Genomic DNA, 16,661 nt, shown 5'->3' with positions numbered 1-16,661 from the left:
AGCTGGACCAACGCAACTATTAGCTCAGCTTAGCCTAGTATAAAGAATGAAGGAGCTAGCCTAGCTCTCTCTTAAGTTTGTAAATATGTGTAACAACACTTTTAAAATTTATACTTAGTATATATATATATATATATATATATATATATATATATATAGCTGTCAGTAATTTTTGTAGTATAGGTTTTTGTGCCGGCATGATGGTAGAAAATCTGGCAACTTCAAAGGTCATGTACTGGAATTTTGTACTGTATATGTACTGTAACTCCCACTTAAACCAAAAAAATCTTTATTGATTTTAAACCACAATAAACAAATACATATCTAAGATTTCTGAGTGAACCTGTCTCTGATTTGACGCACCATACCTATAAAAAACAAGGAGAACAAATCCCACAAACTAAACTTCTCTTCTATTGACTCCCACACAGCCCGTACACACCCTATAACTCCTCATACCCACATTCACAAATTCACAATAGGTACATTTTTATCATTTCTGTTTTTGTTTTTGGATTAAAAAAAAACAACGTTTCTACAACGTGTTAATTAGTGAGCTGTAGAAGTGCTGGGAGACAGAGCCAATAGCTGTTTAGTTTCCAGTATGCTAAGCTGAGCTAATTGCCTCTTGGCTCTAGCGCCAAACACATAACAAACATGAAAATGGTATGAATCCTTTCATCTAAGTCTATGAAAGAAATCAAATCCCCCCCCCATTTTATAAATATTGACATGAACAATTCTAGTGATTTGTTTGTTCAGTTGCAATTATACTGGTTTTCTACTTACAGTAATCTTAGGAGTTATCTCCTGTTTGCAACATCAAATCAATTGGATGAAGTTTTTTCACCATCTGCTGTTTTGATAAAAAAGCAGTTTGAGAACAGAAAAGCCTAACAAGATCTTACTGGTGTTTAATGTTTCTGACAGCTGGGAGAGTGATCGACTCTCGGGACAAAAGTATTAGTTTTGAAAAGACAGAGCTTAAAGTGAGACAGACACTCTAACTATAAACAACAGATTGGATTTCAGCAAAGCACAGGTTCCCCCAAAGTATTCCTTCAAAGTGTGTAGATACTTTCAAATAAATGTTATTATTCACCAGTATATACTTAAAGGCCCTAGAGACTATAATACTGTACGGTAAGTAAATATATTTTGCTATCATTCATATTGGCTTACCACGTACTTTCACGTAGAGCTGTATCGCTTCCTGTCAACAATATCTTCAACGTCCATCACACATCTCCTGAGGTTTACATAACCACGCTTGGAATTTTAAGTTGAATTTACATTTTATGTGGAGGGTTGATATGTACATTATTTCTGATGTATAGACTATGGCAAACCAAGGCTACTAAAAGTGTCTCATGTGTGTCAGTCTGACTACATATCATCATAATCCACCATTTTTTCTGTCCATGTTGCCTCTGGCTGATCAAAGCTCTTTTCTGCTGCAGAGGAGTCCCCAATGTGTACTTATGAATAATAATAATACTTATGAATAATAATTAACACACACACACACACACACACACACACACACACACACACACACACACACACACACACACACACACACACACACACACACACACACACACACACACACACACACACACACACACACACACACACACACACACACACACACACACACACACACACACACACACACACACACACACACACACACACACACACACACACACACACAAAACATGTCTTGCTGCAGTGTTTTGTCAACCTGAAGTCACTACTCAAATGAACATGCTTTGAGCTTGCAGGTAACATGATGAAAAAAAAAAATCTGCACTGGGTTTAGTCTGACACTTCCATTTAAAACAAAAAAAACAATATTATCTTGTGATTAACTTGATGTTGTATTTAAGATCTTTTAAACCTGCTTATCTGCCACGTCTACTGCAGTTAGTTTGTCATCATTGAGTGATTGTTACACAATAAAAGATTTTAGCAGTTGGTTTTCCATTTAACTTTCTGTTGCTATTGGTTACCACTGCTGGCACAGTCACGTCAAAGAGGTTACAATGACAAGAGATGACAGCATTTTGGCTGCCTAGATTAACATCAAAGTTAAAGCGTAAAGCATCAGTTGTGTCAGTCACGGATAAACACAAGCAGTCCACCTCCATTAACTGCTCAAAAGATCAGAGTAGGAATATAGACATTGGTTTCCCAGCGATCGCAACAGATAATTTGTTAACAGTGTTAAAGGTGACCCGTTGTTGTAACCAAACGCTGACATTAGAGGAGGCAGCAGAATAATTTCAATGAGTTATTGTAAAAAATGGCTGAAGAGCTGAGAGCCAAAATGCAGGCAGGTAACAAGAAAATGTAAAAGACTCGTAAACAGCAACACTTATGCACTCATGAAAAACTAACTCAAGGAACAACTGGGCCGGTATATGTAGCCAGAGGCTGAGTGGGGAAGTGAGAACAGGTGAGCAGGTCGGGTGAATGCAGGACTAATGAGGGACAGGTGAAACTAATCAGGGCGGGGCAGAAAATCAAAAGGGGCAGGAAAAACCACAAAGGCAGGAAGTGAAGTGATCTGAAATGATATGAGAGGCTAGTATCAAAATAAAACAGGAAACATGGTTAAACTAAATCTAGGAGCAGAGCAGATCATGGCGGAAGATTGCTTTGGAGATGAAGTAGGGTACAGCTTACAATTAAAAAATGTAAAAAGGAATGTCACTATTTTAATTACTTAATTTTATTAATTCATATTAATGTTACTTATTTATTTTGATTACTTTTGCATAACATTTCTAACAAATGTTTTAAACTGGGCAATAAAGCTTCACAGTCCTAAAAACATATGTATTCAGATTTTATTCAGTTAAATTACTCTGTTCAAAATACACCAGTCAAATGTCCCATGATATTCCCAAAGCTGCTTATGTAACCTTCTTCTTGGTTCGGTCAATACTCAGTGTTTCCCAAACATTTTTTTCTGGGAACCCACTTTTTTTTAAATGAAAAACATTGCAACCCAATTCAAAAAAGGCCTTATCTATAAATTGTGAGAAGAGTAAGTGCGTAAATGAACCTCCCTGAAACTTTTTACTGCCATTTCCACATTACCTTATAATATATTGAAAAGGTAAACCCACCAATCCTGATAGGTATTACTACAAGGAACTTATATTTTGTATTCATTTTGGCGGTCCCTGTGAACAAAAATGGTAGCGTTCCACTCACCAGAGTCCCTTTAGAAAACCTCTTATTTTACTGTCTGATATTCTGCTCACTCAGGTCCGGTTCTGGTTCTCCCGTGCCTCATTTCCCTCTAGCAGAGGACCACCCCAGGCTCCATAGAATAACTGTTGGCATAATTTATAAATCTTTACTCTTTCTACTGGGACTCGTTTGGACTCTATGTGTTTATGTTTCGTAGATTGATAACAATGCTGTACCTGCTAGCGGAGCGGTGCCTCTTTGTTTCTTCCTGGCATGAAGTACAATGTAATTAAAGGGAAACCCTGTCGATTTATGCCAGCTTTGTATCGTTGCAGTGTGGGTGGTGTGTGCTAATGAATAATGATACCTCCTTCCCTCTTTGTTGTGTCCACAGTGAAACAAAAGTTTCCCTTTAATTTCACAGCTTGTCATTTCTTTTGTTAATCCCGTGTCTTTGTTTCAGGATTTCTTACAGTTATCTACCTTTGGCCTAATTATTGTTTATGGAACCTCATCATCTTTTTCTGATTTGTAATCACTCTCATTGAATTTGTTGTTGTTACAATTAAAGGCCAACTGCTGTCTTAAAACCAAAGTGTAAAGCTGTGCACCTACTTCTACAGAATAGAGCTTTGCTTAGGTCGAAGAAGGACAATAATCTTCAGAGACCACGTGACCTTGTTTGCCAATAAAACATAATAACTAAATATAATTGTAAGATGCAACAACACATTCTGCAGACATCCACATAGTCCTAATGAGAGGTGCAATCAGGCACATTAAGTGAAAACACTCGGGTGGGTGCACCTCAGCTCTCTCTGAGAGGTTTAATCAACCAAGGAAATTAAAATCACCTGTGTAGATATATATTTTTGATTTGCAGGGCCTTTAATATGTATCGACTGAAATCTTCAGGGCAGTGAAAAACACATTGACAAACTCTGTACCAAAAAAAACAACAGTAAAAGCCAATCTCCATTGCCAGTGAAATGTGACTCAGAGCGCCATGGTGCTTAGCGTGCTATTACAGCAGGCAGTTTTAGGATGAAATAGACAAAAGTTCTTACGCTTAAGTGGACAGAGCTGCCATTAACAAGATACAAAACGAGGCAAATGTTCCCTGCTAACACAGAGTTCCAATTTTGTTTCTGTTGTCCTCATTAATGCGGTGTGTCGTTGCCTGTAGACCGTATTTGCTTTATGCATTTTAAAAAACTTAAAGAGAGGCAACATAGACAGACGACGGAGGAATCTTATATCTGAAATGGGTTATCTCTTAGAAAACAGCGTGTGTTAAAGAAAAGAAAATGTACCTTGATTTAAACTCCAAGATGAAACTGAACTCAGGCAAGGACTATAAATTAAATGCTAAATTATTACAATTTAATCAGCACAACTCAACATGTGGTCTTTGTTTACGGGGGAACATTTGGGTCACTCTTCCCTTCTCTATTTCTCACACGATGGCTCGCTGTAGGTGTCTGGCTTGTTGGCTTCCTTGTTATGTGATGTGGTCAGCGTGTGAAGTGTCAGGCGTTCAAGGTTGATTCAGACATCAGACAGGAAGCCTTGGACGAATGTTAAAAGACGCTCTCACTCCCGTCCTTTTTCAAAGGGGCCTCTTCATCTCCTTGGCCCTCCTGCTGAGCACCCTCAGTGGGCAGAGGGAAGCTCGGGGCCGGCCCCTCTACAGGCTCTTTCGCAATCTTTCATCATCCTTCCTCTCTGTTTATGTCTTTTTTTTCTTGGTTACAAGCAATTGTTCTCTTGCTTTAAAACTAGACAAAAGAAGAGACAATTTGTAAAGGATTCTCATCCCTTTTTCTCATTTCGTGTTGGGACAAATTGCTACTATGAGGCATTAGAAACAACAAGGCAGCTTGTACAAGTAAAAGCTTTTTGTTGCTTTTGAACTGTTGCTCCTTCTCTTCAGTGGAAGTGTGCGACTATGTTTCAATACGTAGCCGGTCTTAACAACACACTGAAATGTGGTCACTAATATGATGTTGACAAAAGCAGTGTATGTAACTTTGACATTGAATCTCTTTGGGCCCTGGAAACAAGTGGGAACCAAAGTGATTGTTTCCTGTTTCATTTCTACCAAACACTGATGGCAGAAATGTCTTGCTTTGGATTTCCAGTTGACTTGACCAGCATGTGACCAATAGAAGATACAAAATTAAAAGTTCTATATTTATTAAGGATGTCATGTTGGTTATTTTAAAGTTCTCGAAACCCAAGAACACATTATTATGAAACAGAAAAGGCACATTCTTCCCAAAAAACGTTGATGTAATGCAAAATGTAATAGCTACATGGTCACAGCTGTGGTTTCTGAAGTTGTGTAAAACGCCTCGAGTAGCATGACATGTTATGTGATAATTATGTTTGTACCGACTTCTGTGTTTTAATTTGGCACATCATGGCTTTAAAGGAATATTTGAACGAAAACTCAAAAAAGTGGAATAAAACTTAAATTGTTTGTGCTTGAGCCTGCATTTCATTTACCACTTTAGTACTTTCAGTTTTAGCCGGCCAAACTTCGCCAGCCATGAAAGAAGCAAAGAGGAGCATAGGTGAGGAGGGAACGTGGTTAGAGAGGAGATAACTGTGGAGCGGGTGGGCAAGAGAACAAAGAAGGAAGAAAAGCATGCAAATAAACGCACACACACACACACACACACACACACACACACACACACACACACACACACACACACACACACACACACACACACACACACACACACACACACACACACACACACACACACACACACACACACACACACAACAACAACCACACACTGCTCCTAAGGTGTTATCTGCACAGGTTATTGTTACACACGGCTTTGAGCCACACACAGCCTGGCTTCTCATTTAATACTGAAGGAATTAAATAAGGAAAAAGAGCGAGAGGGGTTGGAGGAAGGGGGGAGGGGGGGGCACCTGGGGCATCGCTCATTGATTTGCGCCTCTTTTATTTACACACAACTTTATTTATTCAGGCTCACATCGGCACTCAAGAGGAGTCTGGCAATTACCTATGCATTATTGACGAGGATGCCGCCGACCTCTTGTGGCTCCCTTCTCCACCTCTCCTCTCTCCCTCTTCCCTCGTTCCCTCTTCTCCTTTTACATCTTCTTTACTTTTGTCACCCACCCTACTTCCCTCTTCTAATTGCCTCGTACCTCATCTCCTTCTCCGTCCTTTATTTTCCTTCTTCCTTCATCTTTCGCTGCCTCCTTTACTCTCTTCGCTTTTCTTTTTTTCTCCCTCTCTATCTCCCATTTCCCCGGTGGGTCTTGATGTATTTTACTACTAAACATAGATGAATCACCATCTCCATCTTAAAGTGTTGGAGATTCATGCAGGGGTTATGTTACACATTTAGTTCTTCCTTTTGTTCTCACTTGATATTATGCTATTATATAACACACACACACACTCACACACACACACACACTTTCACTATGGTCTCCTGAGTTTGAACCATGCTAATCTTCAGTACTGGCACATTGGGGGAGGTTGTTTTCCAGAGACAGAGAGAGAGAGAGAGACTGAGAAAGCAACACATCAGAGGCAAACAGGAAATGGGCTCCAACTCCACCTTGATGTGAAAAGCCCAGCGGAGATCTGACCACACGACTGAAGGCTCTGGATGCATCCTACTCCTCCTCCACCTCTTCCACTTCAAAAGGAAGTCGGCTTCATTAAAGAGCTTTGCCAGGAAACGTGAGGAAGCAGCACAAAGAGACGAGTGTTTGTCTTCACATCTGTAGGTTTAGCTCGCACTTAGGAACACGCACATTCACCGAAAAAGCTTCCACTTAATTCTAGACTTCGACACAGCGGGGACATGTGTGATTATGCATGCACTTATAAAATGAAAACACACACAAATGTACGCACAAGCACTCATATTGTTGAATACTTTGAGGCTGAACCAAGGGTACTGAGGTAAAGACAAGTGGAAGTATGGTAATTAGAGCAATGCATGCAAGTAGCAGCAACAATGTACAAACAAATCAAGTGTGCATCGACAAAAACTGTAGAGTCAAAGGTTTTTGCAGGCAAATTGGACCACTGAGAGCCCATAGAAAAATAAACACTAACACAAGATTGTGTGCGTCCACGTGTGCAGGCCGCCGTGTCTACACGTTCACGCGTTTGTCAGTCTTCAGCCGAGGAAACGGCAGGTTCTGACAAACAAGTTTCCTGTGAGGGGTACTTTATCATCTGCATTGGCTCAGTAATTATTCAGCTGTGTACACTAATCTGTTCCTCTCCTGATTAATTATTGTTTAAACAGAATACATAATATGCTTAGATTCAAGTTCCTTAACAGCGGACGGACCAAAAAGGACTGATAATAAGCTAATTAATGCTGCTTTGTAGACACAGTCGCCCACGCAGCCTGGAAACACTGAAAACAGTGAGACAAAGACACACACGTGGGTTTAGACAGAGAGATCAGAATATAATCAGTATATTTTGTTCAGTTCTGTACTTATGTATAATTTTTAGGTAGTCGTACTTTGCTTGGGTATTTCCTTTTTTTTGACTACGTTATACTACTTTATTTCGAATGCTTCACTTCAAATGGTTTTCAGGATTAACTGCTTTACATAAAACTAACCATATTTTCGCCCCACCAGCAACACTAAAAACTGATTTCACATGAATGCATCAGTAATAATAATCCAATTCAAAATCAAGATGGCATGCTATGGCACGGCGCAACTCAACTTGCTCTTTATTGTTTTTCGGTACCATCTCGGTGGAGGCTCCAAGCAAGCTGAGTCGATTTGGAAAGATGGAGTTACAACACTGCAGACCAATTGACAGAGTGCAGACGTTCCTGTGCTTGGTTGCTGATGAACGGATTCAGGGAGCGGATGAAGAAGATGTCGCAGCAGTTTCACGCCGCTTTCTTCAGCGATTAGCTGAGTATCCCACCTCCACTGAGGGAGCACTCTCTGTATTTAAAAACCATATAGAGCACAGGACCTGGTACTAAAAGTGATTTGAGCCCAGACGACAACCTCTGTGGTCGGAAAAGTGAATGCGGAACTTTTCAATCTTTCTACTGGCCATTAGGGGGCGACTTCTCTGGTTGATTAAAGAAGTGTGATTGTATAGATCTCTATGAGAAAATGACTCTACTTCTCACTTAAATTATTACCTCGGTAAACACAGTAAACATGAGTTTATGGTCTCAATCTCTAGTTTCTAGTCTTCTTCAATACAGCATGACTGGTCTGGGCTTTATTAGTGACAAGAATAACTACGGAGCAGAATAATGATCAAAAACGTTGCCAATTAATTAAACCCTTGGTGTTAATATCTCGTTCTACAAATCTACAGGTGAGTTCCCTCAGTGTTAGCCTCTGCTGCTCTTTCCTGCCAACCAATCTCCACTAAAACCAAATTGTAAAATCAGATATATTGATTTTGAATCATCTCTGTCATTTTCATGTGCACTCCTCAGAGTAATTGTTTAATGAGAGTCTTCATCACGCATGGACGCTCCTTTAAACAGGAGGCAGATGAGCTGTTTTCAATGAAGGAGGCTTGATTAGGCGTCTCCCTCAGTGATCAGCTATTTTCTGTGGAACTGTTTCCCACTGTGGACCTTTTCGAGCGGTAGATATTACCATGATGAAGTCTTGACGGCACAATAATAACTGTCCTCAAAGAAGCAGAATATTTATTATTTTTGTCATTTTGAATCAAAGACAGAGAACATATGGACTAATAAAGCATGTAGCATTGACATTTAAATCCACTTATGACACGTTGTCTGGCGCTATTTATTTCTTTTGCTTTACTGCTTTGATTTGTATATTTCTGTCTGCATGGAGCATTCACTCAAAATGAATTGTAGCCCGAAGGCATTTTGGGAACTGTTAAGCTCAAGCTGTGCGGCGTATCTTCCCAAACGGCACACACACACACACACACACATACACACATACACACACACACACACACACACCACACAAAGTCTCTGTCCTTCGGAAGAAAGTCAAAAGGTTTTGTGATGGGGGACAAAAACAGGAAATGGGCAGCTGTTGGAAAAATTTCCCATGTGGTTCCTCTGCAACCATGTATAAAGTTTGAAAGTCACCTTGAGAGCAGATAGACCGACACAGACGATACCAGAAGACAATTGAGACCTGAGACCATAAACCTGGTCTTCTGTGGATTGCAATCATATTTAGCTCAATTGCATCAGTAATTTAATTCCATTGTAAAGCAGGAAGTAGCGTGAGACTCATTTGGTGCACTTAAAAGTTAAGGCGTGCCGGTCAGAGAGACACCCAGAAAGCATTTCACTTCTTCAGTGCAGGCCTGTGTTCAAGCGCTGTGTCTTACTAAATGCAAACGTTTTTATGTGATTGACAATGTGAATCTGTTAATTCACCACACTTCATTTTCCATACGTAGAAGAGAGAGGAATAAACGGTAATGTGTTTCCCCCAAAATGTATAACTAATGCAACATGTGCTCCGCTTTTAATTCATATGAACGAATGAATTATGATGTGACATCATCACACATTGTGCTCGTTGATTTGATATTGGACCCTTCTATTGGCTGCAGGGTTCATGGAGAGAAAGAAGCGATTTTTCTGCATAGGGCCTAAGTGCTTTTTTATGATCATTGTAAATATCTCACTCAAGAAGATGGATGAATTACGGAGATGAAAAGTATTCACAGCGATTTGAATTGCCTCTGGTGTTCTGAAAATTACAGTGTGCTGGTGAATGGGGTGACATTTTTTTTCCCCGTGCTAGTGCAGGTCAATGAGGATTTGATGAATCTACTTTGGCATTCCCATTTGTGATTTATTATTCATTTAATTCTTTATTCACTGGAATCGAGACCAAGAGCGGCTCTGTTTCTCTAACTAAAACACACACACATATAGTTAATAGTTAATCAAAGAGCTGTGTATTGATTATACAGATGGCCTTCATCACTGTTGTGGTTAATCTGATCCGGCTCAAATGAACAAATGCAGATATACTGCACTGAATAACTGTGCCTCTGGCCTCAAAGCAGCGGCTTTGGGTCGGCAACGCAGTGAGCCGTATTATCATTAGCAGCCAGTTAAGAGTAGTGAGTGAGGAAACATCAGGATGTCAATGGCAGTTTAATAATACATTGTATTTTGAGAAAGTGTGAGTCCCCGCAACCACAAGAGGTCCTTGAGAATGCATCCATAACTAGCCACCCATACTATTTGACAGTTTGCTGCAGCAGAATGCGAGATTAGCCGTGGATGGACACAGATGTGCACACTCACTCACTCGAGTGGGAGCATTATTCTCACGGCAGAGATAAATAGCCAACAAAGTTTTCACTGAATAAAAGTTTGCTTTGCATTTGGTGTAAACAAACCATTTGCAATAAAACTGGTATCTCCTTGCACAGGCTAGAATACAGCATTCATGTTTTTTTGGAACATGTGGTGAAAAGGAGGACAGAGATGTCAAAGATTTGGGACACCTAGACATAAAGCCATTAATTACGAGTGACCTGGACAAAGGACGTCTGGTCACTGCAGCCCCAGTGAATGTGTTTGGGAAAGTCTGGTCTGTCCGAAAATATGGTGTGGAAGGATCACAGCTAAGAAGACCGAGATGCTACCAGGTGTTTGTCATCTGGAATAATGAGAAAATATTCATTCTTTTTTAGTTGTGCTCTTGGTGCCAACAGTTTCTCTACACCTGCTTTTAAAAGCTTTACGAGTAATTCACTACGTTTCCCAGAATGCCGCTGGACAGCCTCCAGAGTATAAAAAATGTAGTTAGAGTAAAGGCATATTGATGCCTATCAGGAAAATACCGGACGTTAATCGGAAACCTGATTTCTCGCCCCCCATCTCTGTCACTTCATCCCTCGTTTCTTATCGCTGCTTCGACCTGTGCTGGCTGTCGCCTTCATGTGAAAAAAATCAAACGTTTCTCCCTCCAGTTAGATTGATGGAAATGCAGATGAATGTGAATGGTGGGAGGATTGTAACAGATGGGCGTAGGAGCAAGAACAGAAGAAACACAAGAAAGGAAGTCCCCGAGTGAAAACCAGACACAACATAAAAGCCACCTCAACACTTTGATCTGTTCAGATTTTTTTTATTTTCTGATTTTGTTTTCTCCATAATAAAGCCTGGAGGACTCTTTAAAAATCCAGTTGAGAGCTCTAAAGGCTTATTTATTGAAAAATAATCTTGCACCCATTATTTTTGTCCTCTGTCCTCCTCCTCCTTTCCTTTTTGCGACAAGAGATGATTGCATTGACCGATGCTGCCTCAGACTTTTGGTTCAGTCTGATAAATTACTCTGTCCATCATTGGAGGACGAGAGTAAAAGCGAGGGAGATAACCTGGTTGTCCATCATCCTTTGTCCAAGTGCAGAGAGGAGATTGGATATTGACCCGAGGTTGCCTTCTCCAAGCCAACTTATTTGAAGACTCTGTCATGGAATGACACTTTATCCCAATATTGAGTTTCTCTGCAGTTTCACACGCCTCTTTAAGTGCATATCTTCCAACTTAAACACCTAACTTTTGGTGAGACGCAGCTTCAAAAGATGAAATAATGTGTATCATATCGCCAGTAAACTTCTTGTAGTAACTCTTGTTGGCATTAGTAACCCAGCCTCTTCCTCTGGTTGTAGTGACACCTGCTATCATTGGAGCGCTGTTAACTCTGTTAACTCCAGCAAGTTACAGTACACAGCTGTTATAACAACCAAAGTCAACCAGAGTCCACACTTATGACCTGGCAGCTATTACATCCTGCTTTTAGCTCTTCTAATCCATGCATGCCTGTTCCTCATTATCCTACATTTACTGTTTTTTCGGCTGTTTGTCACAGCCCTACACTTGTACCGGCCTGCGGGTGCCTTCCAGTGTCCCTTCCAGTGTCCCTCGACCATCCCGCCAATCGGTGTCTAATTCTTTTGTGTCTGTCCTTCACCTGTACCGTCATTATAGACAGTCTCTGCACAGCGCCACCTGGCCCCGGCGGAAGTCCCTGCACGGGCAAAGGCGTCTGTATTTGGGGGAGTATCCTGCACAGCTGAAGAGGAGCGGTTCCCGCTGGAGGCCGCACTCCCGCCGCACCACCGAGAAGGCTGGGAGGATGTGGTTGATCTCGGAGTCCACCACCTCGCACTGCACCTCCAACCTGGGGGGGGAGACAAATGAGCAGAGGTCTGAATACATCATAAAATAACAGCTCACCGGATTTAATGACAGAGAAAATGTTCTGCCGAAGAAAAAAAGTAATTTTTTATTTGAGACAGGTAACAGGAAATACATGGAAGGAGAAACAGGAAACAAGATAAATTTCTTCACTTTCATCACACTTCAGATGCAAATTTAAAAAGAGAACGACGAAATTTAGTGAAAAAGTGACAAGGAAGTTGGATGAAACGGCGAGGCAGGTATGAGGTGTCAGTGTGAAGAAGATAACTTTCGTCAGAGAACAGACCCGAGCTTTGAGGAGGAGTAACAGAAGAGAAACAAAAGGAGAGCGGCACTATAAACCGAGACCGAGAAGTAAACACAAAAGACTCTTGGAGGATGAAAAGAGCAAAGAATAAGGAGCTGAAAGCAGTCAGTGGCGGGATGTTTTGGAGGAGAGACTCAAACACCAGCAGGCTTTCACTCTCAGAGCTCTGGAAACTTAAGTTTCTGGTTCAGCTGCCTGGAGCTGGTACAGTAGACTAAATAAATACCTGGTGAGATTCAGCCTCACCTGTTCTCAGTGTCAACTAATATAAAAAACGGGCAAAGCAGAAATACAGGCTTAGATGCTTTAACTTTGTGTGGATGAATTGTAACCACCAGGAGCCTTTTTAAATACAGAGCCTTGGTTTTCTTTAAGGAGAGATTATTGTTCTGAAAGACGAAAAAAATATCAGAAATTTCTTGTTTGTTTCCAATTCCTCTTTATATTCTAGACATGATTGACAGTTTTTTAATGACGGATGATCTTCTTCAGGAAAAGTACACCAGTATATCGAGAAAAGTTGTGATGCGACATCAATTTCATTTTGTGGGCACGACAGGAGTCCAAAGACTGCAACTGAGGACTTGTTACTATATACAAAAGTGTGTACGTATGCAGCTTTCGCCCATGTGGGGTCCGTGTAACTCAGATGGACTTAAGGCTGACTTACCCGCGAAGGGCTTCCTTGTTGTTGATGAAGCGGAAGTGAGCGGGCTCACAGATGAAACCATCCGAATGGCAAGCCTCCACACAGGACTGGCCCTCTTGAGATACGAGCAGCCTGAGGGAGCTGAGAGGAGGCCAGGCGGGGGGCGCCGTCACATTGGACGCCCAGCCAACGGCGGTGGAATTGGGCAGGGCCACAAACAAAGGTCCTGTAATCCTGCTGCTTCCAGAAGGACCCTGTCTGGAGAGGTTGGCTGGAATGAAGGGAGGCTCTAGGGCACAGAAGTCCTGGAGGGGGAAAGATATAGTAACCTTCATTTGTGCGAGTCTTTAATTTTGTTAATAGGCAAAATGGTGAGACAGCTCAGTGGAAAGAATATTAAAAGGTTTGGTTCACATTGAAACTTTTCTTTTGTGCATAGCTGCATTCCAAAGTTAATATGAAGCTAATGAAAGGCTTCAGCGCTCTGAGTGCGCCAAATCAAGTGGGGATCCTTCATCTGCCATTGATCAGCAAGGCAACACTGTCTAAGGGAAACCAAAGAGCAGGAATTTTAATAATTAAAAAGACAAACATTAAAATATTTCCACTTAATTGGACTGACTTTTGTGAAACATTATATTAGCTATAGCTAAACTTTTGAATGTGTTTCTGCATAGAGCGAGGACGATGGATTTTGTTCCTCATCACTAACATTGAAATCTCTTTAGGAAGGCACATCTTTGCAGCCAGTATGAACATGAGGAGCCATCACAGCAAGTTAACAAATTTACATATTTTCAGACAGCGACAGGTTTCTGATATCGATGTTTTGTATTTTGGATGGATTGGTCAGAGGACGCTACTCCACCGCCACAGCTGCTGGCTATATCCAATACTATTATTAGCCTGTATCAGAGCTGCAAGATTCTGTTCCTACCTACTGGAAACAAAATAGAGCAGGTTTGGTAAATAACACATAATAAATATATTAAGTTATTATATAACTCATATCATAAAAAGTTTTTTTGGCCAAGACCGGGTGATCAAGGATCTAAGCTGATGTTACTCCAAGACAACTTTTGGTAATTAATATGTCAAATCACTGCATTGTTTTCCTTGCATTGGTTTCCATGGTTGCCATGATCACACGACAATTTAAATCTATGAATAAGGCAGTGAATGTGAGTTTAAGAGATCCCCAACTGCCCTCTCGCTTTGTGCCGCTGCTACAGTATGCTAGTGTCTCATTATTACTGCTGCATGTGTGCATTAGTAGAAGGGATTACCAATTGTGAGAACTGGTCTTCATGTCTAATATTGATAAATCAGAGTCTCCTGTTTCCCTTCCGACAGTATTAATGCTGCATTAGCGGTTTTCTGTATCCAAACTACAGTTTGTCTGAGGGTGGGAATATAAAAAAAAAAAAGAAATCGTTCTTTCCTCCCAGTCCTCCATCATCCTAATGCCCACACTTCTGCTCTTTCTCCTTACTCATCCCTCCTCATTAGTGTCAGGAGACCTTCTGCTTTAGAGCTGGAGGGCAGATATGTGGTTTGTAATGAGAGTTAGCATGTAGATTAATCATAAGCCTACATACGTGAAGTACAGAGATAATGACACACACACACACACACACACACGCACACACGCACGAGCAGACATACACAATGTTCTGGGTGTTGAATGCACACAGTGAAATAATGAAATATTGAGCAGAGTGGGGAGTTTGAGAGCTGCTGAGAAGAGTGTATGTATGAAAGGGAGGGACGACTAGTGGGTAAAAGAGAGAATCACTGCATGTGTGTGTGTGTTCTTTCAGCGCTCTGTGTACATCTGTCTCTACGTGGACTGAACCTCACCTGGTTCTGTATGTAGGCATGTACTCTCTCCAGCATCCCCTCACAGGTGTACTCATAAGGCAGATATGGCTCAACCTGAAAATGACAAAGAAGCACAGTCCACACCCCATTCATATTTACATATTTTGCAATGTACATGATGTTGCTATCAATTCATTGTACACACTAATTGCAATAAATTGTCGCTCCTCTTTGTTCATCTCAACGGGTGAATGTTTCTATTGTCAGATTTCTGCGATGCCTGCTTGGAAACTCATTAGGCCTCATTTGCATACCAATAGATCATCCCCTGCTGTGATGTGTTGGATGTATAACTAAAATAACATTTTTGATTGTCCTAATTAGGGATTAGCTTTACATAAAAAATATAAATATAAATATAAAAATATATATATATAAATAAAAATATATATTATTTTTACGGTTTTCGCTAATACCAGTTCAAGCTAACAAACCAACACATGCTGGACGAATGCAAAAATAGTTCCAACTGCAGTGCTTGGATTATTAATAATTGAATTAGCTGATGTTATAAAAGTACTTTATATTGTTCATATCTTAATTGGAAATCGGCCGCACTCCATGAAATATGTCAATCAAATCTCCATGATTGACTTGAAGGAAGTTTTTACAAAAGTGTAACAAACAGAAAGACTTTTCTCCACGTTTAAACGCTAACAGCAGAGATGGAAGCGGCTTGTCTTTATGCCTCTGTAAATGATACACGACTCACCAAATTGCATTTCCAATCTGAAATCTAAGCAGTCTGATGTTCAACCATGTGTGAAATCAGACTTGGCCCATTTCAAGTGAAACCACTGTGAAAAAAAGTATGCAGGGATGATGCAATTTTAAAAAGTTACTCACACTGCAAATCTGATCAAAGCCCCGTGTTAATTTACTTTGTCAGCCGGAGCAGAAAGTAAACACGTGCACGGGGGGGGACAAAAATTTACTGTAACAGACATCCTTCTTTTCTTTCTGTCGTAATTTCCTTAACCAGGCAAGGTGACATGGAGCATGTTCTCATCTACAGGGTCGGAAGAATTTTACAATAGTACAAATCACAAATATTTTGCACAGACCAAAGAAGTCGCAGTTTGCAAAAAAAAAAAACAACAACACCTTTTATTTACCAAACTCTTAACATGTCGTTTTCACCTTCTATTAAGTCTAAACTCAATTGAATCAACTACAGCATAGAATATTGAACCATAATTTGGCCAAAGACATGCAAAGGTCTTCCATCACAAACAACTCGCCGGAGCGATGGAGGATAAAAAAGACTGAAGGTCGGAAAGGAGGAACGGATGAAGGAAAGGGAATAATGAAACCACGAACTAGAGAGAAAGAAAAAAACACACACAATGAATGAGATGAAGAAAGGATTTATTGGAACATGAGGACTTGTCAGCGAGCCAGA

The 16,661-nt window shown here is 40.6% G+C and overlaps 1 protein-coding gene across 1 annotated transcript in view; it reads right to left on the bottom strand.

The window, feature by feature from the left end:
• Positions 1 to 12,129: 12,129 nt before the first annotated feature.
• Positions 12,130 to 16,661, bottom strand: part of LOC129096245 (alpha-1,6-mannosylglycoprotein 6-beta-N-acetylglucosaminyltransferase B-like) — a 108,928-nt gene continuing 104,396 nt past the window's right edge. The window contains exons 15-17 of the mRNA XM_054604971.1: positions 15,239 to 15,313; positions 13,400 to 13,683; positions 12,130 to 12,402 (exon numbers count right to left, since the gene is read on the bottom strand). Of these exons, the coding sequence (XP_054460946.1) occupies positions 12,204 to 12,402; positions 13,400 to 13,683; positions 15,239 to 15,313 (558 nt within the window). The 3' untranslated portion in view covers positions 12,130 to 12,203. The remainder of the gene's footprint in view (positions 12,403 to 13,399; positions 13,684 to 15,238; positions 15,314 to 16,661) is intronic.

This window comes from Anoplopoma fimbria, chromosome 9 (genome assembly GCF_027596085.1).
Source record: "Anoplopoma fimbria isolate UVic2021 breed Golden Eagle Sablefish chromosome 9, Afim_UVic_2022, whole genome shotgun sequence".
NCBI lineage: Eukaryota > Metazoa > Chordata > Actinopteri > Perciformes > Anoplopomatidae > Anoplopoma > Anoplopoma fimbria.
The sequence above is the reverse complement of the archived record's forward strand: the minus strand, read 5'-3'. Positions and strand labels throughout refer to the sequence as shown.